Source organism: Peromyscus leucopus, chromosome 1 (genome assembly GCF_004664715.2).
Source record: "Peromyscus leucopus breed LL Stock chromosome 1, UCI_PerLeu_2.1, whole genome shotgun sequence".
Lineage (NCBI taxonomy): Eukaryota > Metazoa > Chordata > Mammalia > Rodentia > Cricetidae > Peromyscus > Peromyscus leucopus.
The window spans coordinates 169,257,672-169,280,237 of NC_051063.1; the positions used below are offsets into that span (position 1 = coordinate 169,257,672).

The following is a 22,566-nucleotide window of genomic DNA, read 5'->3' on the forward strand; positions in this document are numbered from 1 at the left end:
CTTAGTTACCAGACAACCAAGATGTCACATGTAAAAATAACCATGAGGTCAGGAGACTGGGCCTTGTGATAGCTACTTTTGAGTGTTGACTGCATCTGGTACCAACTAAAACCTAAGCTGCTGGGCAAGCTATGAGGGATTTCTTATCAGATTCTTAGAAGCAGGAAGACCCAGCCTAAATCAGGACCACACCTTCTGCTGGTAAAACACAGGGAAAAAGGTAATTACGCTTTTGGGTGAGAAAGATCATGAGAAAATGCCAGGAAGGTTTTTGACTGTGGCCTGCAAAGGGCCTAGATAATGTTGTGTGAAGTAAAAGATACCAGACACCAATGATCACACACTATGTGATTCTGTTTATTTGTGAACTATACGTATTAGGCAAGTCTATAGACACAGAATTCAGATCACATACAGAGTCTATCAGCATAGATCATGGATCACAGGGAGCTGATACATGGGGACTGTGGCTGTTGGGAGTGATTCAGTATGAGATGTGGCCTCCTGAAATCTCTCTGTTCACACATCAATAAAGGCACCTGATTGATTTCTCCAGTGCCATTCACAGAGCAGAAGAACACACCTCCAGCTTTGCAGAAGCTGCAGGAATGAGGAAGGAAGTCAGCAGTGACCCAGGGCCTGGATTCCAGCAGGTCTCTCAGAGGCAGAAAGATGGGGCCATTCTCAACAGGAATGGGGAGACCTGGCCACCACAGCCCAGTCAACGGGCCAAGAAGCAGACCTGGTATGTTGGAGGCACTTTGCCGAAGCCACTCTCCTTGGGATTGAGGTCAATGTCCTTAGGAGCCATGGGACTGGACACGGATAAGTTCTGGAGGATGGTGGTGAAGAAAAGGAACAATTCGTTGCGGGCAATGCCTTCGCCAAGACAAATGCGCTTTCCTGTAGGCACAGAGGATGAGCCATGTGAGCCCCAGGGGAGTATAAAACATCTGGACTGTCCCATTACTAAACCCAGACAACTCTGCCCATTGCAAAGAATACGAATGAGTTTGACCTTCAACCTGCACTTGGAAAACACTAAGAGATTCCCAAAACCTTAAAGAATTGGTGCAATGGCCAGTGAGACTTCTTAGCACAAAAAGGAGCCTTTTATCAACCCTGAGGACATGAGTTCAATCTCCTGGACCCACATGTTGCAAGAAGAGAACCAATGCCTCTCTGTCCTTTGATATAAACACACACACACACACACACACACACACACACACACACACACACACACACACACACCGTAGCACACATGTATATGCATTCAAACATATACACAATAAATTAATCATAAAATTAAGACAAACTGTTAGTGGGTGTCTTGTGGTCACTTCTGACAGATTTCTACCATTTGTGGGATTATCAGAGTCCTTTGTTTCAGAATTGTAAGAAGGTACTAGACTAGGAATGAAGTGTGTATGTGTATACATGTTTAATGTAACATCTTTAGTGTTCTATTTTAATTCAAGTCAAGGATTGTTATCCCTCTCATTGGCTGCACTGAGGGTGAAGATACTGTTTACAAAGACTCTTAGATTAACAACTGGATGGTGTTAAGGGTCCTATATGAGCCAGACATGGAGGCACATGTCTGCAAGTGCAACATTTGGGAGACTGAGGCAGGAAATTGATGGACTACAGAGCATGGCCTCTCTGTCTCTCCCCTTTCTCTGTCCCCTCTGTCACTCATCCTCTCCTCCACCTTTCTCTCTTCCTCTCTACCTCCTTTGCTTCTTCATGTTGTGATCAATGAACTTCAACAAGATCCCAAACACAATGGTTCACACAATTGAGAATGGGCAGGGGCACATGATAAGGAGCCTATGACATCCACAGTATTATCAGAGATATAAGGTTTGTCACGTTGGGCATGGAGCACCACAGAATAATGGGAGCCTGAAAGACCAGACAAGGGCTCCACCCCCTGCCCTGTACCTTAGAGATTCCTAATCTGCAAATGACCACATCAGGCCTCCAGATGCAGGAAGGATTTCCAAGCAACGCCTGTGCCCTCAAGTTGTTGGGAAATTGTGCCTGTGTAGGGGTGTCTAGGGAAAGCACCCTATCCCTTTGGGCATTCCATTTCCAGAACTTAGGTGACATGAGCTTAGAAATTCATGGAGTATCTCTCTGAGACAGTTCTCCTGGAACTCATTTTATGACCCAGATTTTTCCAGAGCACCTTTTAATGGATAATCTCACTCTCAACACTATGTCCCCACACCTGGAGCTGGCGATTCAGACACCATTCATGTCCGTTTGGCATTAATATCCTTTTGACTTGTTTGCTCACTCTCTAGCTTGCTTGCTTGCCTGCCTGCCTGCCTGCCTGCTTGCTTGCTTGCTTGCTTGCTTGCTTGCTTGCTTGCATCCCACAGCAGTCCCTCTGATCCTGTGTCTGTACCAACCATCACTATGTGTCTTATTATCTATTCTCTTCAGCTTGCTTTTTCTAAACTTCCTCGCCAGCGTCCTAACCCCTCCAACTTCTCTGGCCAACCACACTTGGTCATGAATTCCTTCTTACATGTCTTATTCTTACATTTCCTTTCACAAAAACCTGCCTTTCAAAACTTGGAACAGTTATACAGACAATTCACTTTTATCTCACATTCTACATGTCTGCAACTATGAGGATCAAATAGGAAATGAGGCCCTTATATTGGACAGAGCCAGGAACAAGGCTAAGCCCAGGGTCACTGGACACTTGTCACTGGTCACTTGGACACTCAACACTAGACAATTCTTAGCTGAGACATGGCAAGTAAGAGAACACTTGCTTGAAATCCCTCAGTGAGTTAATGAGAACAGGAGGAGGAACAACAGGAGAGCATCTTCTAGAATGCACCAAGGAGAGGCTAGAGGTTTGGACTCTTCTGAGAGAACTTGCTTAACAAACACTTACCCTTGGATTCCATCCCTATCGTGAGAACATGAGATAGAGAGGGCACAACTAAAGGCTAAAGAATCGTTTCTAGAATGCCCCTTTCTCCAAAAGATAAAAACATGAACATAAAGCTTCCATGTTTATATCTCATAGAGTCCATAAAACTGAATTAAATTTGGCCAGAGACACTAACAAATTAACCAAACACAACAGCCAACAAAACTACTTGAGATTATATTCTTCCAATGAAGAAGTCTTGGTCTCTCATAGCAGTTTACCTACCCTAGGCTGCCAACTACTCCAGCATGGCCAAGTAAGGCAAAAGCAGAAGTGGCAACAATTGAGCTGTGTGTTGATGCCCAGCTCCCTATTGTCTATAGACAGCACATGCAGACACTAATGGATGCTGTAAATCTGAACATTTTCTGGTTCAGGATTTTATCCATCATGGATGGTTTCTTTGCTCAAATAAATGGTAGTAATTTTTATTTCTATTACATTTTAGCAAGCCAGAGCATTTACTGCACACAGAGACAAGCATGTCAAGACATGCCCCAACTCCCCAGTGCTCACAGCTAAAGTCAATGCCTCCTTGGCCATCAAGACCCTACCCAATTCACAGCAGTGTGCATAGATGATGTCACTTGTTCTTACTGTTGGTTCTTAAGAAAATGCATTTTCTCAGATTTAGAGGCCTTTAAATAATTCCCCAAAATACTGATGAACAGAATGCTCCTTTAGTTCAAGAGTCCTCTTATGGCACTATAGCCAGGGTGAATGAAATGGTTCAGACAAAGCAGCTGAAATAAATCAGTAAACAGAGACCTAGACCTGGCTGTGTCCAGGAGGATGAGCCTGCCCTATAGTGTCTGGGAAAGAAAGCACAAGTGGGTCTCACCTATAGAGAAGGGCATAAAAGCTTCATTTTTCTTCAGAGCCCCATTGGCATCCAGGAAGTGGTCAGGGTTGAAGGTGTCTGGTTGTTCAAAGTACTGTGGGTCATGGAGAGCTGAACTCAGGATGGGGTACACTTCAGTGTTCTAGGAGACATTATGAGACACAAAGATATTAGCATACCCTGACTCCCATCTGCAAACTGTCAGTCCCTGAGAAACACAGAGTGTAGGAAATCACAAAAAGGCTGAGGCTGGTGAATAGGAAAATGGAGGATGATCATGGAGTAGAGATGTGGAATGGCAGCTGGTCTCACCTTGGGGAGCAGGTACCCTCGGAACAAAGTGTCTTTGGTGACTTTGTGCGGGACACCAATGGGGATGAGATCTGAAAATCTCTGAATCTCGTGGATGACAGCCTCAGTGTAAGGCATTTTGGTGCGGTCGTCAAGGGTTGGGAGTCGGTGTGAGCCAATTACCTGATCGATCTCCTTTTGCACTTTCTCTGCACAGAAAAGAGGAACACTGGATCTACTTTGATGATTTGCAGCAATGATATTTCATTCTATAAGCCAACAACCCAGGAAAGAGGGCATCACGGAGCCTCCCTGAGAAACGCAGTACACTTGTGGGTACAAACAACTGTCCTGTTCTTAAGCGACTGTGCCCATGCTTAAAACTATATCACAGCTCTCCTTGACGAGCTTCAACCTCATTTCAGCAGGGATTTAAAAAAAGAGAAAAATACAACAAAGGGATATTGCATAGGAAGACTTCAGAGCAATCATGTTGGTGTAAGAGTGTGAGGGAGAAAAGCATAAAAATCTCACATTCGCAGGGGAATGAATTGTCTATCTCTACACACACATATACACACACACATACATATATACATAATACCCACAGACACATGTGCACAATAACATACACATGCTTGTACTTGCCCACAAGCCATAACTCTACATGGAATTTTATATTATGAACTCGAGGCTGTATCCTCAGGAATATAACAGAGAAGCAGGCAGATTAGCAAATGAATGTATAATATAATTAATAGATAAATCAATTAATTGAACAGACTTGTGACAATGAAATGAACAGACTAAACACTGGATTATTTATTCAACTCATAAGTCAAAAGATGACTCAATTAGAGTATAAATGAAAGAATGGATAGATGTATGAAAGATAAACTCAAAGGCCAATTAGTGAAAAGATTAAGGAATAAAACTTTTGATAGAAGGGTAGATAAGTTTATGCATAATCAATGAAAATAATTTATTCAATTCTACTGATCAAAGGGAAACTAAGTTGATGAATTAAAATAAATGAACAAAAGGACAGGTCAGGTGATCATTAAAAATTAGACAGTGGATTGATATATGAAGAGTGGGTGGGAAGTGTGTGTGTGTGTGTGTGTGTGTGTGTGTGTGTGTGTGTGTGTGTATGAATGTTTACAGGTGAGTAGATAGAAGAATGGTTGAGTAAATAGATATTTGGTTAGGCAGATGCTTAGTTGAATGGAAAAATGAATGAAGAGAAAGGTGGATGACATGAGTTGGTTGGTGGACAGAAAGGTGGGTAAATGAACAGAATGAGTAGATGGATGAAGAGGTGCATGGATAGAAAGATAAATGAATAAATGGATGTAATGACAGAAAGATGACAGGAAGGAAAGAAGGATGGATGGATGGGTGAATGAATGGATGAACAGATGGATGGGTGGGTGGGTGGTTGGATAGATGGATGGGTAGGTGGGTTGGTGGACAGATTGGTAAACATTAAAGTGAAAGGAAAACTCAAAGGAAACTGGGCCAGCTGAGTGTTCATTCACACACTACCCACAGCACTGCCCTAGTTTAGAAGTAGACCAAAGCCTTCAGAACTCCAGATGTAAGAGGCCCTTGTCTCTCTCGTCCACACAAACCTCCACAGCTAAAAGGAGCTAGAAGCTCCCTCAACTGGCAGCCTGTGGCTCACCTGCAACATGGGGGTATTTGAGCATGAGCAGGAAGCCATAGCGGAGCGTGGTGCTGCTGGTCTCAGTGCCAGCAAAGAAGAGAGACAGCACGGAGATAATGAGGTTCTGGTGATGGAACTCCGTGTGTTGGTTGGACTTCTCCTGGTTCCAGATGGGAGAGAGAAGAGAGGGTCAGGGGTGACTGGGTCCTTACAGGGAGATGCTCACACATCCTGGGAACTGTCCTTCTGTCTCACACTGTATGGGCCGCATTGCCAGGCTCAATCCTCAACATTGTCATTGGCTCTCTCTTCTGTCTTCTTCTCTCTCGACTTTGCTCTCTCGTATTTATCATGATTTTCCTCCCAGGCTTTCTTCCTCTGAGGTCTTTTCTGCTTTTTGTCCCTTGCCCTGTGTTTCTTACACAGCTTTCTTTCTCCCTGTTTCATTTTCTCCTCCCTTTCTCTAGTCTTAATTTCTAGATTTTCCTGCATCTCCTCCACTCCACTTCCTATCTCTCCTTCACATCCTCTGCCCCCCTTTTCCTCTGCTCACATCCTCAGCCTTCACTCTCACCCATCACTTCTCTCATTCATGCAGGACTTACCTTCTCCATGCGTAGAAGGTAGGTATCGATGAAGTCTCTTGGATTGCTGGGGTCCAAGGTTGCCCGGTGGTTCTCCACACTCTGGCCAATGAAGTCAAGGATTTCCTGCAGGTTTCTGGAGATTTGTCTGTGGGCTCCAGGAAAGTACTTCAGGAAACCAGAGAAGAGCTCAAACACCTGAAGGAAAGAAGGTCAGGAGGTCACCTGGAGCTATCAGGCCTCAAGGAATAGGCTGTGTTCCTAGGTCCCCCAATTTCATAAGGATCTGCCCTCTCTCCTTCCATTCTCTCCCCTCCCCTCCCCCACTCCCTTGCTCATCTTCTCTTTCCTTCATTTCCCCTCTCATACACACACACACACACACACACACACACACACACACACACACACACACACAGCATGCTCTCAGCCTGTTTCTCTAAGTCTTTCTCCAGCACTTGTATTGTATTCTCTCTCACTCTCCTAAGCCATCATTTTGTTTTTGTTTTTTTCAGTTGGGGTCTCATGTCTTTCAGACTCTCCTCAAACTCAATATTTATCCAAAGATGGCCTTGAATTCTGATGTCCCATGTAGTGGAATTGCACATATGTACCGCCAAAGCTGGCTTAATTTGTGCTAGGGATGAAACCCAGGATTCACACATGATAGACAAGTCCTCTACCCTCTTAGCTATAGCCATAGCCCCCATGTCATCATTTTCCCATGTCTGGGTGACTTGGTATTTCTGCATTAGGGTTTCTCCACCCTACTTAACATCTGACCCCCAACCTCGCCCTCCAGGCTTCAGGCTTCTTGTCTCTCCATGTTGTCTCTGCCTTTCTTCCAGCCCTGAGACATTCCCTTTTTCACCCACAGAGAAACCTCTTCTTTCCTCTGCCCTGGATGCTCCTCTCTTCCCATCCACTGACCTGGCTGGAGAATGAGCTGAAGAGAGAGAAGGACCTATAGAACAGGTCCAGCAGGCGCAGGAACTGGCGGTCTTTGTAGTCAAAGCGCTCTCCAAAGACAATGGAGCAGATGATGTTAGCTGTGATGCACTGGAAGAGGAAGGTAGGGTCCACGGGTGCTCCTGGAGAATGTGCATGCAGTTCAGGAGACATGGCATCAAGGGAACATTGGGCTTTGGCCCCATCTCTGTAAACCAGTCCCCACCACTCACTACTCAATATAAACTGCTGCTACCCCATTTGTACACATGATGCACTAGGCCCTGCACTCACAATTGCATTTTATTTAATTTCCTCCCAAAATTATACATAAGATGTAATGCAATTAGTATACACAGAGATGGGCGCTAACTTCACCAAGGTAACACAGCTCCTCATGACTGGGACCAGGATCAGACCCAGGGAGCTGAGAAGTCCAATGTGCACCTCCTCCCAGGAAAACATTCTGACTCTGAGCCCATAGCTGACTCCCACTGGCAGGAATGGTGCAGAGAACGGGGTTGGGGTTGCCTGTGTGGATTTAGAAGTCTCTCCTTTGAGTCTTCCTCCATTCCTTCTATTCTAGGCTCTGTGGTGTTCCAAGAACCATCAACACCGAGTGCCTGCTGCCTTTAGTTCCTGGTTCCTTCATGGGCCCTCATGGTGGGAGGGATGTTGTCAGCCCAGGAATATTAGGCCATTGTTACCCCTCTCTCTAGGTCTGGCCTGTCTGCTGTCTCTGACTCCTCTGCAGATCTTTCCCTGATGCTTGTCAGCCTTTATTTCCTGTCTAAAGGTCTCTCAGCATTTCTGTCTTTCTCTTTTCCCTCTCCCTACCTTTCATCCTCCACCCTTTATTCCCCTCACTCCTGCTCCCCCAGATTTTCTCTTCTGTTTGGTCCTTCAAGCTCCATCTCAGCTTCAGCCACTGTCACCATGCTTTCTCCTTCCTAGTCTCTTGATTTTCTTCTGTTCCCTTCCAGTCTCTGCATGGATCTCTCAGAGTCTCCTGAGAAATCTTAAAAGAGATGACAAACACCGATACAAAGGAATGAGGTGGTAAAAACAGACTGGGTCACCAGGATGCCCCTGATGTGAAGTTTCTATAAGTACCCAGAAGTGCCTATGACTGCCACAAACTAAAACACCCCATCTTTGCTCACCACCCCACTCATCAGGATATCCACAAGAAAAGAACACAGTTCTCTGCTTCTAACACCTGCCTTGGACACAGACCGTGTTTTAAGACTGAATAATGTGATCAAGACGCCCTTGAACTCGGTATAAAGTCAAGGATGACCTCAACCTTAAGCTCCTGCCTCCACTTCAGGTATACCATGGTGACTAGCATGTGGCACCATGGCAATGTTGTGGTGTTGGGATCAGGCTGGGAACTGTGTGTGCCAAGCAAGCCCAGCAAGCCTGACCTGCACCCACTGTGTCGACCACGGTTTCTCTCTGAGACAAGATTTCATGATGTAGCCAAATTGGCTTTGAATTTATGATCCTCCTGTCTCAGTACCCTGAGTATTGGGAGGACAGGCTTGTACCATCACACCAGATGACACATATTCTTAATCCAGGCATTGATTTCCCTGAACATAAGTAAACTGAATGCAAATACCAATATCTATGTCTCTGAGCCATTCTTGGATACTGTGAACTTTACATCTCTTTCCCGGTCTTTCTGTATTTCTCTCTCCCCCTATCTAATCCTCTCCCCAATGAGTGTGTGTGTATGTTTGTGTGTCTGTTTCTATGTGTGTCTCTGTGTGTGTCTGTGTGTATGTCTATGAGTGTGTCTGTGTGTGTAATTGTGTGTGAGTCTTGTATGTGTGTCTGTATGTATGTATGTGTGTATGTGTTTATTTCTCTGCCCATGTATGTCTCTTTCTCTTTCTTTGGCTGTGCACTCAGGTCTCTGCATCACCATCTTCCTTTATACCCATTCCAGAAACTCACCCTGGTATTTCCTAAGCTCCTCAACCAGGCATTGGGCCTCCTCCTGAATCCGCTCCTCCACACTCCGCTTTCCCATCCCAAAGTCTCTCATAGTGGCCAGAGAGAATCGCCTAAGGGTCTTCCAGCGTTCCCCATTGGCAAAGATCACACCTAAGAAAGTAGGGGGAGCATGGGGGAGTTATAGAGGAAGTTCAAAGAAACCTGGGTCCTTCCCCACCCCTTGCCCTCCCTTCCATCAGATTCTCCTCTCTCTGGGCCCATTCTCCAGCCCACCTCAACCCAAACTTTGAGACTCCTACCATAGTCCTTGAAGACTGGTCTAACCACAGCAATTGTCCCCCGGCCAGAGAAAGCCTCAGCTTGGTCCACCAGCGCCTCCCTTATGGCCTCTGTGCCATACAGCATGACCACGGGCCTCGGTCCCAGGTGCACTGTGAACACATCTCCATATTTTTCTCGAAGCTACCAAGCATAAAAGTACCAGGATTGTTGTTAGTCAATGCAGACGTTGTTGCTACCCTGTGAAAACACTTAGATACAAAGTGATACATAGGAAGCCCTACTCTGACCACCCTTCCCCTTCTGAGGACATAGCAATTTCAGGGTCAATCCACCACCATGGAAGTCTGCATGGATGCTGGATGATCTGAGCAGAATTGCATTACAGTATGGCTGTGGGCGGGTGGCTCTTGCTATCAGCCCAGCACTGGGGACATAAATGAGGTGGATCAGGAGTTCAAGATCATCTCTTGCTGCTGTTGAGGTGGAGGCAAGCCTGGGGCTACATGAGAACGGGTATTGAAAAAATAAACAATATAAAAATATGATGTAGGAAAACTGAGAGTAATGGATTGACATTACAGAGGATTCAGTAGTAAACTTGCTTAGGAAATACTAAGCTGCACAAGGTAGGGTTTAGCTAAGGCAGTGCTGCCTCTCATATGACTGGTTGATAAGTAGTAAGACAGCCAGACTTGTTAGAAACTGTAGGAAAAATATTGTACCTTGAAGATAATTGTAGTTTAGGCTTCTGAGAATGTATTTCTGCTAATATTTGTTTGTTAAGTTAGTTGTGAATTAGGCTCCATTCCCATATCAAAGAACATGGCTCTACTGGGCAGTTCAAAGGGGATAGCACTGGCTAACAATCATCATTAAGTCCTGTTTCTCTTATCAGGAAGAGTGTAATTCTGCCAGGAGGGCAGGAGAGCACCAGTGTGGTGGTTTAAATAAGAATGGCCCTCTATAATTTCATGTATTTGAATGCTTGGTCACCAGGTTGAAAAGATTAGGATTGGTAGATGTGGCCTGGTTGGAGGAAGTGTGTCACTGAGGATGGGCTTTGAAGTTTCAAAAGCCCATGCTAAGCCTAGAGTTTTTCTCTCTGCCTACAGATCAGGATGTGGCTCTCAGCTACTGCTCCAGTACCTGCCATACCTGCTGTCATGTTCCTGTCATGATGATAATGAACTAAATACTTTCTTATTAGAGCTGCCTTGGTCATGGAGTCTCTTCACAGCAACAGAACAATGCCTGAGACACAAGCAATGTGATTCAAAAAGAACAACACTGGTCTACTTTAAAATTAGTGGTGACGATATCTTTGCTATAAATTTTCACTTATCTGAAATAGGCAGGCTTGCAGTTCCTATCTCTGTGAAATATGTGTAACTGCTCAAAGTCTGATGGATTTTTACAGATATTTACAGATGAAAACACGTATGGATTGGTAGTGCCCAAGATTTACACAAGTTGTTAAAAATGTCTCTTTGAGGCTAGTTTCTCTAGGATGTTGGCCAGAACCAGATGTGCATTATTAAAGAGCTTTATTTTTATTTCTCAAGTGTTTGGAGTAAATTCTCACGGGTGTGGGGAAGGGGCTTAACCTGCTGCTTCAAACACAGGTATGGATATAGACTCTGATATGTGTTGTGGGGTATCTTTTTGTATACTGTGAATATGTGTTGCTCTAGTTAGCTAATGAATAAGCTACTGTGGCGTATGGCAAGGCAGGTTAGAGGCAGATGGGAAATCCAAACAGAGATACAGGAAAGAGAAAGGCAGAATTGGAGAAATGCCAGCCCACCTCCCAAGGAGCAACAAGATGCCTGCAGACTACTAATGCCACAGCCACTTGGCAACATATAGATTAATAGAAATTGGTTAAGTTGTAAGAACTAGCTAACATAAAGCCTGACCCATAGGCCATACAGTTTGTAAGTAATATAAACCTCTGTGTGTTTACTTGGACCAAGCAGGTGAAGGGTGTGAGTGAGAGAGATTCATCCCAACCTCAGGGCCAGGCTGGACTGGAGAAACCTCTGGCTACATTTTGACACCCAATGTGGGGCAAGAATTTCTACCCAAAACCTGAGAAGGCTATAAAAATGGATTCTAAAATGGAGTCAAGAGCAGCTTCCTCATTGAGTCTCTCAGGAAAGTCATGACATACAGATGCTACAACATGCATGCTTGAGTTACAGCATGTCAGGTTCACAGCTGTGTGGGCTTGACCTACATCATGGCAGATTCCGGTCATGGTACACAGAGGTGTCTCCAAGCCATGCAGTGTGATGCATGGTGGATTTAGCTTTTGCTAGTACAGACAAAACACTGGGGGTGGAATTCTGGGTTATATACTGCTGGATGGAGGCATAGACCCACTGCTTCCCAGAATCATTGGTGAGCATGGATCCCAGAGCTGGTGGTAATCATACCTTCACCATGTTGAGAAGCTGGGGGTTGGGAGTGGAGGCAACAGCCAAAGTCACCATGCAGCTTAACAGCTTAAAATTGCTCCTTGTCAAAGAAGGATTATAGATTCACAACAAGACAGATTCAGATGATATAAAACTCTAAATGGTTTAAAATGTATGTAAAAATGTACATAGGCTTAGAAGAGAGAGAAAAAGAACATATGTAGTTATATAAATAGATAGTTTTAAAAAATAAAGTATTTAAAGAGACAGTAAAAGTAATATAAAAGTCAAACCACATAAAGATAAAAATTACACAGAGAACCTGGATTGTATTGTCTTTGGGATTTTTAATTGGAGAGAGACATTTGATTGTAAAGACTGCTGAATTAAACAAATATATATATATTTTTTTAAAGGTATCTTGACTTCAAAATTTATGTCTAAGGATACATTACTTTGGAAAAGATGTTCTGCTTTTATTTCCACAGAAGATGAGAACCCATGGACTGCTTCCAGGCTAACATGGTTTGATCAACCAAGACCCTCTGAGAGGTTGATACAGCCTCACAGACTGCTACAGCCAAGATTTAACTATGATTCTTAATTTTCTCAGGATTCCCATAAGATTGCCATCACCCCCAACCAGCAGAAAGTAGTATGAAAAGCTATGCCCAAATTTCTAAAATATTGTTTATAAATGTTTAATTTTACTTAAAAGTGGTTGATTATGAATGCAAACTCTTCCTAAAGAAGAAAAGGGCATAGTATAGACATGATAGAATTAAAGGGTAGGTTATTCAGGGCACTTAAAGAGCAACAACTTATTTTAAATGTTTTACATTGCTATGGATTTTGGTTTATTGATGCAAATTTGAAGTTGTTTTGTTTATTGGTGCAAATTAAAGAAAAATTTTGTTATATTGTATGTATTTCTACTCCTGTTTTGGGTACTATATTTGTGTTGCTCATTTGAAATTGTAGTGTATAGTTGAGAAATACAGATTAATAAGTAGTCATGTTAGTTAAGTTTTCTTGATATATAGGTATTTTTCAATTAGGTAGGTAATCTTCAAATACTTCAAAGAATTACAGAATATGGCATTTAGAATGTTTTAAAACTTAGACTTTTCTGGACAATGAGACATGTCTCACTTACTTTAAAGAGGAAGCTGAGCATCAAAGACACTCCATATGGAGTTTATCATCTTCTTGGCAAAACTGGCTATTTGGGCAAGAAACTGCTCTTGCCTGGACTGCTTGACAATATGTGGTATAGACTGGACATGTAGGACCCATGGGAAAGTGACCACTAAACTTTGCCTAAATAAGGTGAGAACCTTCTTCAGGTTGCTGCCTCACAGAGGAGACTGCCAGATATTCTTCAGGACACAGGGAGAAGCAACTGGTGAACTTTGCCAATAGGCAAGACAATCCTTCGACTTTCTTGCTTCACTAAAAAGTCTACCAGAGACTCTAGGCCTGAAGATCAATGCCCCAATGGTGCTGAGAAAGTTTGAATGCCTGTCCAGGCAACCAGATATCTCAGTAATTTCTAAAATTATGGGAGTTTCTTGCAATTCACTTCCTGTTTACTCAGGTAATATTATATCCTTCTGGGGTCTTTGATGGAGTTGAAGACTAGATAGTTATAATTATAATTTTCCTTGGCTATGATAAAAGATAAAATTGGATATAAAACTTTAAACTCACAAATATAGGACAGCTGATAGCCTAGTTTCTTTAATTTTGCCAAATACAAATAGACTAGATATTATAACTAATTCTTGATTGATAACTGTTTTATTTACATGTATTTTTTTTAAATATGGAATGCTTACAAATTTGAGTGCCATCTTTGCACTGGGGCCATGCTAATCTTCTCTGTATCATTCCAATTTTAATATATGTGCTGACGAAGCGAGCACTATTCTATGTAATTTTACTATGTTAAAGTTAAAAATGTCCTTTTTGATTAGACAGAAATGGGGAAGTTCTATGGGATGTCTTTCTGTATGCTGTGAATATGTGTTGTTCTAGTTGGCTAATAAATAAGCTACTTTGGCCTATGTCAAGGCAGCCTAGAGGCAGGTGGGAAATCCAAACAGAGATACAGGGAAGAGAGAGATGAGATGGGAGAGATGCCAGCCCATTACCCAAGGAGCAACAAGATGCCCTCAGATGAGCAATGCCACAGCCACGTGGTAACATATAGATTAATATAAATGGGTTGAGTTAAGTTATAAGAGTTAGCTAACAAGAAGCCTGACACAGAGGTCTTATATTTTGTAAGTAATATAAGCCTCTTTGTGTTTTCTTGGGACCAAGTGGTTGCAGGATGTGGGTAGGAGAGATTCATCCTAATTACAGGGCTGGTCAGGACTGAAGAAAAATCCAGCTACATATATGGATATGATAAGGATGTTAACATATATATAGATATATATGTATATCAATGTAAATACAGATATAGGTACGTGTACATACCTATAGACGATACCCTTCAGTCTAGACAGCTCTGGAATATCAATCAAGAATCATGCTTCCTGTGACCCGGCTTCAACCTATCCAATTACTTCTCACAATGTTCTAGAGAATGGCCCTGATTCACCCACTGGGTTACATGAGAAGGGAAAGTGATAGTCACCTGGTGGTGGACCTCAATGTGAGTCATGACTACAGTACAGAGAGTTGGAAAATACCTGACAATGCAACCATCTGTGCATCTACAGGGAATTGATCCCAGGAATGTCATAAACCTCAAGTGCTGGAAGCCCTTGAAGAGAATGGTGCAGTGTTTGCACATAACCCACCTCATCCTCTCACAACCTTTATCTCACTCTAGACTGCAATACAGCTAATAGAAATGACAGGCTATGAAAATGGTCAAGACCTGATGCTATTTATGAAAAGTGCTAAGAAGGAAACTCTATACATGTGTGATTTACATGTGTTTATGTTTTAAGACAAGATCTTAAAACTATATAGGCCAGGCTGACCTGGGACACACCATGTAGTTTAAGTTGTCTCAAATTTGTCATTCTCCTGCCTCAGTCTCTGAAGGGCTGGGGTTGCAGATGTGAGTCACACTTAGCCACAAATGCATTTCTTTTTTTTTCACAAATGCATTTCTACTAAGTATTATTAATCCACAGCTAGTTGAATCTGTGAGTAGAGAATCAGCCTTTAGGGGAATCAGCTATAAGTTTTGAAGCTGAATATAAACATACAGGGAAACTTCGCCTCCAAGTGCTTGTAAAACAAAAATATGTACACATATTCACCAATTGAATGAACGAGATTATTCCTAAAAGGAAGCCTTCTTAATAAAGTGTTACATGCAACAGTGGTGAGCCCACACCGAGAAACCTCGTACATCAACAAAATAAAAGCCTGCCTATCAGATCAACTATAGAAATGATCATACACTTAATGTTGTCATAAAAGCATCTTCTGCTTACATTTGCTGTTATCCTAATGAAGTTTGAACACAGGTAAAGTCAATCCCCAGAGTCAGAATAGTGAGAGGGTAGTAACTATAGGGCACAAGACAGGGACCAATCTTAATGTGAGCTGATCTGCACATTGATGATAAGAATGTGTTTGCTTTGAAAATTCACTGAGGTGTGCTCTTGTAGAGCATTGGTTCTCAATCTGTGGGTTTCAACAACCCCTCTGGGAATTGACTGATCCTTTCACAGGGACCCTAAGAACAACAAAAAACAAATATTTACATTATGATTCATAACAGTAGCAGAATTACATTTATGAAGTAGCAACAAAAATAATTCCATGGTTGATGGTCACCCCAACCTGGGGAACTGTATTGAAGGGTCATATCATTAGAAAGGCTGATGATCAACTTCAACAATATCATAGCTCAAAAGTTAAAACTGGAGTAGTTGGAGAGATGGCTTAGAGGTTAAAAATCTCATGCAGAGGATCTGGGTTTGGTTCCCAGAACCTGAATGGCAGCTTACAACTATCTTTAACTCCAGTACCAGGGGATGTAATGCCCTCTTTGACCTCTGCAGGCACCAGACACACACAAGGTGCACAGACATATGTGCAGGCAAAACATTCTTACACACAAAATAAAAATAAATCTAAAATGAATCATTTTAAATTATAACTGAAGCTGGAGAGGTAGCTCAGTGGTCTGAAACACTTGCTGCTACATGATGACTGGGATTTGCACCCCAGTCCCCAGTTATAAGCCTGGTGTCCCAAGCACACCCATAGCCCCACCTCCAAAGTGTAGGTGGAGACAGGAGGATGGTGGGGCTTGCTGGTTTCCAGCCTAGCTAAGACAATGCCAGGCCTAGGTTAAGGGAGAGACCCTGCCTCAAAGGAATAGACAGAGAATGATAGAAAACAACCAAGGCCACCATCTGGCCTCTATGTAAAGGTGTGTGCATCGACACACAAAGTAAACATACACTCAAACGGACACACAATAATAATGATGATAGTAGTAGTAGTAGTAATAATAATAATAATAATAATAACATTTCTTTCAGAATTCTAGGCAGCCACTTGCAGAACTTCCATAAGGAAGCACTGTAGTGCCTGTACCATGAGACCCACCTCCTCTTCTGAGTCCTGACTCAGAAAATCATGACTCTTCCAAAACTTCCTTTCTATCTCTTGTTCTTCAGATACCGACCAAAGGCTGGGTGTGTTTTCCCTACACTCTGAGCTGTCCCTCTCTTTTTCTGAAGCTCGCCCACTCATTTTTCACCACATGGTGCTTATAAATGGCATGGATTCCTCTATTTCTCTCACTCAATTTCATCTTCCAGCAGCTGCCAAGATGTACCACTTGCCTGCCCTGATGTTTTTAATCTCAAAGTCTGATAAGATTGCCCTTGCATTTCTCCTAAGTCTGTTCCTAACACCAGTTTCCATGGTAACGGTGGGTTCCCTTGAGGTTCTGATGTGAATAAGATGGAACTCTAAAGACGTTCCTGTGAGGTGGTCACACTCCAGGACCTTAGCAGTCACACCCAGGCTGTGATTCTAGATACCCCAACAACTATCAAAGCATTTGAAAATAGATCCCAGGTCCACCACTCTTGATCAAGCCTTAGAGGCCACACTTAAAAGCCTGATGAAGAGCCCAGAGAGCAGGCACAGATCCATGTTCTTGTGACCCTACCAAGGGAGCATCATGGATTTTATATGAGTGTTAAACTTGCATATACGAAAGTGCAACACATGCATGCAGTGCCCTCAAAGGCGAGAAGAAGGAGCCAGAACCCCTGGAACTGCAGTTACAGATGGTTGGGAGCCATTTATTTTGGGTGCTGAGAACTGAAACTGGGTCCTCGACAGAGCATCCAGTGCTCTTAACTGCTTGTCCAGCTCTCCTCCTCCACCACCAAGGTCCTTCTTACGTCTTCTCCTAAATGAGCATTTCTTCCTGGGGCTACATGTAACTGAAACCCATCCAGACACTGACCCACCCTGAACAGCTTTGGAAATGTTCCATCTCCAAATTTTAGACCATCTCCCAATTATTTTAGAGTCCCCAATCTTAAGAGGAGACTGTTAAAGAGCCTTAAAAGTAGTTTAGAATAGACTCCTCCCTCCTCCTGCTTCCCTGCTCCTGTTTCCCTCCTCTCTCATCCCTGCTTCTTCCTCCCTCCTCCCTTTGGTTTTGAGTGGAGACAGGATATTCTTACCTACTCCAAAGATTGACTCCTCCCTTAAGAGTTAATTCAGCTGGGCCCTTCAAACTTCAGCCAAGAGACAAGCCCTGGAGAAGACTGGTTCATTAAACCATGATAAGCAGATGGGAGGAATGGTCATCCCCTTATTGCTCTAGGGAGGAATAATCATCCCCTTATTGATCTAGGGAGGAATAATCATCCCCTTATTGATCTAGGGAGGAATGGTCATCCCCTTATTGATCTAGGGAGGAAAATCATCACCTTATTGAGCTGGTGTGCTTCTCCTTCCCTGACCTTGGTGCAGCCACTTGCAGCACTTCCATCAGCAGCTTTCTAGTCCTTACTAGACTGGAAAAATGACTTAGGGTTTAAAAGCACATGCTGTTCTTGCAGAGGACCTGGGTTCAGCTCCCAGCACTCACTTGGTACTTACACCATCAGTAACTCATTTCCAGGGAATCCTACACCCTTTGGAGCACCAAGCATGCATGTGCTATGTATGCATAAATGCAGGCGACACTCATACACATAGAGTAAAAATAAACCTTTGAGAGGAAAGCCATTTTGCTTTGCCTGTGTTCTGTATCAGGCACGTGAACAGGCAACTTAGCTAATTAACTTTTGTATGTTTATTCTACATCTCAAACTAGTCTGTCAGCTCCCAGGTGTCAGGAATGCAGCTCTGCTGCTCAATGCTGCCACTATCATTCTTGCAGGGGAACATGGGACTCTTCATTGTTCAAAATATATAGTTACAAAGACAACCAACCATCACATCAGAGCTGGTATATGCTGGAATTTCCTGCTGTCTGCACATTTCCTAGACCCTGTGTGTTCATATCATTAACATCACTGTCCCTGCAGGGGAAAGATGCAGCATTTCACACTGAGACAGAATGCTACCACCCCTCACTGTGGGTCTGTGGGCAGTTAGTGCTGCTGGGGGAAGGTGCCGATTTCTGTAGTGGTGTAGTCACTCATGAGATGTTCACAGTCCAAGAATTGAGCCCCAACCACACCAAGCAGAAGTCAGCATCTTGACTTTTCCTCACCAACCTTCCCACCTAAACCTAGAACCTAGAAGGCATCCTTTCTCTTTGTGCAAAGTGATCTCCAAGCAACAAGCCCCACATAAGCCCCCTCTGAATGACTCTAATTGGACTTTCTGGGGGGAACAAGTGGATATTAAAGCTTGGAGAATCTTGTTGGCAAAAAGAAGGGGTTCTGTAGGAAAAAGAGGGAGGAGAGAGGGGTAAAAGGGAGGTCACAAATGGCTGAAATCCAGTATATGCAGATGATAAAGTATCTAAGGATTTTTTAAAATTAAAATAAATAGGATGTTGACTTGAGTTTTCTAACATGTGGGAAGTATTTGTTTAAAACACGTGTGTCAGGGTGTGGTGATACACACTTCTCATTTCATTCAGGAGGCTAAGGCAGGAGAATCATGAGTTGAAAGCCAAACTTAAAAACAAGGGGAGACCCTGTCTCATAATATAAAGCAAAATAGCTAAATTTGCCATTTATTGGAGGGGGGTCTTTTAAAGACCAGGGGGTAACAAACATAAGGTTCAAGAGGGAGCTCTCCAGAGCCATGGGGAGGGACAGAGGAGTGGGACTTACAATCACTGCTTCAGCTCTCTCATGGAAAGTAGGAGCATGGATGCTGATGAATTATTAGCAAGCAAGTGGTAATTAAACATGAAATCCCCAGTGTGAAGCTTCTGTGCAGAGACTGGTAAATACAATGTTAGCTGCTGCAATAAACTGATAAACACTCCCTTCTGCCCCTCCTCCTGCCCTGCCTCTCTTCCCCTTTGTCCCTGAACACCTCAAGCTAATCTTTGCTCTCTCTTTTGTTGGCAGGAGCAAAACCTGTTGTTGATGCCTCTGACATTTTTCTGACAAGGCCCACGGAGTGAAATTCTACACACTTACACCTCAATGGCTCTACACCTTCCACACTCCAAGCACATTGCCCCCACAGGATTCCACCATAGTGAGGACATGCCTGCCCATCATCACCAATCAGCATCCCACCTTCCACTCAGCAGCTTTCCCAACTGAACCTATGGCCTGGAAGGAGTCGCTTGCTCATCCCTCTCAGGGATCTCCATGCACAAAAGCAAGGACAAGCCCACACAAAGGCCCCATATAAGTCTCACCTTCATGAAGGAGTTGAGGAGGCCTCCTCTGTCCATCTGCAGGAGGTTTCCCAGGAGGGGCAGTGGATGTGGTCCTGGTGGGAGGTGGCCACGGGCTTTTGGGTGGCCCCTGACCAGGAGCAGTACAAAGCCCACGAGGAGAGTGAGGAGGAGCAGGACACTGGGCTCCATGGTCCTGGTCTGGCCACTGACAACTTCACTGCACACTCCAGCAGAACCTTTTATGCTGAGCCTGCCTCTCCACTTAGTTATGCAACTTGAGCTGTTCCCAACTCCTATCTCATCACTGTCCAGGAGTGTGAGCACCTCTGCTTCCTGCTTGGGCTGCTGGTGACCTGCTCACTCCCTCTCCCCTCCCCCTCCCCTAGATGTTGGCAAGATCACCATGAAACAGATAGAAACAGATACATAGTACAAAAGGGCATAGGGAGTAATGTGTCTCGATTTCTGGGGGTGAATATACACATGTCAGCTCAGTTTTGTCTGTTTATTTAATCAAGCATGGAACTGTGTGTGTGCACTGTATGCTTCTTATAGTGAAAGGCCATTTCTTTTTGTTTGTTTGTTTGTTTGTTTGTGTTTGTTTTTGTTTTTGTTTTGTGACAGGGTTTCTCTGTGTAACTGCCTTGGCTGTCCTGAAACTCACTCTGTAGCCCAGGGTGGCCTAGAATGCACAGAGATCTGCCTGCCTCTGCCTCCCAAGTGCAGGGATTAAAGGTGTGCGTCACCACTGCCCAGCTGGTCATTCTAATATGAATGTGCAGATGTATGTTTCTGTGTTTGAGTCTAGATGTGCTTGCTAGTCTACTCTTGCACATCTGGGGTGTGTTTGAATGTATAATCTTAAATTGTGGAGGCCTTACTCTATGTTCTTAGTTTCATATATGAATGTGATTACATTTAAGTGACAAGAACAGTGTCGCATGGACTGTGCGCATCTCTGTGCGTCAATGCATTCCCCACCTTGAGTCCTTGAGGGGCTGCAGATACAATTTCTCCAGAGTCCCTATTGCACTCTCTGGCCCATGACAGCCACAGATGGGAGAAAAAGAAGGAGAAGAAATGAGAGGCAAGAGATTCAGAATTGGGAAAGCTCAGGAACTAGGAGGAGAGAGAGGCTGAAACCTGGCAGTGGAGCTGTTGGGGCCTCTGGGTGTCTGGACTGGCTAGCTTTTATGTCAACTTGATACAAGTTAGGGTCATTTGAGAGGAAGGAACTTCAGTTGAGAAAATGCATCCCTAAAATCGCAGTGCAGGCAAGCCTGTAAGGCATTTTCTTCATTAGTGATTGATGGGGAGAACCCAGCCCACTGTAGGTGATGCCATCCCTAGGATAGTGGTCCTGGATTCTATAAGAAAGCAGGCTGAGCAAGCCATGGGGAACAAGCCAGTAAGTAGCACCCCTGCCTGGCCTCTGCATCAGCTCCTGCCTCCAGGTTCCTGCCTTGTGTTCCCACCCTGACTTCCCTGAATGATGAACTATAAAGTGGGAATTCAAGCAAAATATACCCTTTCCTCCACAAGTTGCTTTTGGTCACAGTGTTTTGTCACAGAAATAGAAACCCTAACTAAATAGTCTCTGATTGCTGTGACTAATGACAAATGGTTCCTTTTGTCCTCCTGGCTGTCTTCATAGGTCATGAAGCTCTCCAACCCTCTCTCTTCCTATCTTTCTCTCATAGTGTCTCTACCCCCTGTCCCCATCCCATAGACTCTGCTGCAAGACGCAGAGACCATCTTAGTCTGTATTGTGCAGTAGTAGAATATTGGAAACCCAGCAATTATATGAACAGATTTTTTTTTAATTTTGTGGCTCTCGAAGCAGTTATTTCCAAGAACATAGCACTGGTGTCCTGTGAGGCCCTTGCTGGTGCTCTATAACATGACACAGGGGTCAGCAAAAGTGCCTAAGACTGAGGGAGAAACCTAAAAAGGAAACTGGGGGTGGGGGTGTTGGGGCAGGGAGGCTAGGGGGCAGGAGGAGCTAGGAAAGGGGAAAATGTGGTTGGTATGTAAAATGAATAGAAAAATCTCTTAATAAAATAAATATATATATATGAAAAAAGGAAACTGAACATTTTCAGCTAGCCCACCACTACAATGACGACTTTGATCCATTCATCAAGTATAACACGTAACGTTTTAAACATGAAATCCTTGTCACAAGTTCACACATCAACACTTTGTACCTAACTGATAACACTATTTGGCGAGGTGGCAGGACACCCTAAGAGGTAAAGCTTGCAAGAATTACATTGTTGGAGGCAAGATGATAGGTCACAACTCCACTACATGCATCTCTATCTATCTATCTATCTGTGTGTGTGTCTGTGTGTCTCTGTGTGTGTCTGTGTGTGTGTCTTCCTCTTCTTCATCCTCCTCCTTTTTCCTCCATCTGCCATATATAAGAACAACCACAAGCTCCCTTGCTGTGGATGTCTTTCTGGATGCTGTGATTATATTTTCCTCTGATTGCTTGATAAATAACGCTTTTTTGCTTATGGCAAGGCAGCTTAAAGACAAGCAGGAAATCCAAACAGATAGACAGGAAAAGAAAGGAGAGCAGATGCTGCCAGCAGCCACCATGAGAAGCAAGATGTAAAAGTACTGGTAAGCCACAAGACACATGGCTAGGTATAGATTTATAGAAATGGGTTAATGTAAGATATAAGAACTAGCTAGCAATAAGCCTGTCGTGACCATAGTTTAAAATTAATATTAAGCCTCTGTGTGATTATTTTATAAAAGGCTGCAGAACTGTGGATGAGAGATATGTCCCAACTGT

At 43.6% G+C, this 22,566-nt stretch overlaps 1 protein-coding gene and 1 non-coding gene across 3 annotated transcripts; both read right to left on the reverse strand.

Annotated features, from left to right (window-relative positions):
* Nucleotides 1-333: 333 nt before the first annotated feature.
* LOC114685311 (cytochrome P450 2B1-like) lies at nt 334-19,998 on the reverse strand. Of its 2 annotated transcripts, none has more exons than XM_028859899.2 (9): nt 19,782-19,998; nt 9,548-9,710; nt 9,249-9,398; nt 7,269-7,429; nt 6,360-6,536; nt 5,773-5,914; nt 4,110-4,297; nt 3,798-3,939; nt 334-903 (listed from the first exon to the last, which is right to left on the reverse strand). In XM_028859899.2, the coding sequence occupies exons 1-9, from the start codon at nt 19,950-19,952 to the stop codon at nt 722-724; spliced, it is 1,476 nt and encodes a 491-aa protein (XP_028715732.1). In that variant the 5' UTR covers nt 19,953-19,998; the 3' UTR covers nt 334-721. The 2 variants fall into 2 exon arrangements, with proteins under 2 accessions (XP_028715732.1, XP_037057123.1); XM_037201228.1 differs by lacking the exon at nt 19,782-19,998 and adding an exon at nt 16,532-16,841.
* Nucleotides 13,767-13,872, reverse strand: LOC114685314. The gene has a single exon (XR_003733453.1). It is a non-coding gene; the product is annotated as a U6 spliceosomal RNA (small nuclear RNA).
* Nucleotides 19,999-22,566: the final 2,568 nt, after the last annotated feature.

What these genes read in the sequence shown, in the direction of transcription:
- LOC114685311 (XM_028859899.2), bottom strand. Translation starts at nt 19,952, where the DNA reads ATGGAGCCCAGTGTCCTGCTCCTCCTCACTCTCCTCGTGGGCTTTGTA. An exon ending in GGAGCTTAGGAAATACCAGG is followed by an intron (nt 7,430 to 9,248) that starts GTGAGTTTCTGG and finishes CACATTCTCCAG; the next exon opens with GAGCACCCGTGGACCCTACC. An exon ending in CAAATACCCCCATGTTGCAG is followed by an intron (nt 4,298 to 5,772) that starts GTGAGCCACAGG and finishes TTTTCTGTGCAG; the next exon opens with AGAAAGTGCAAAAGGAGATC.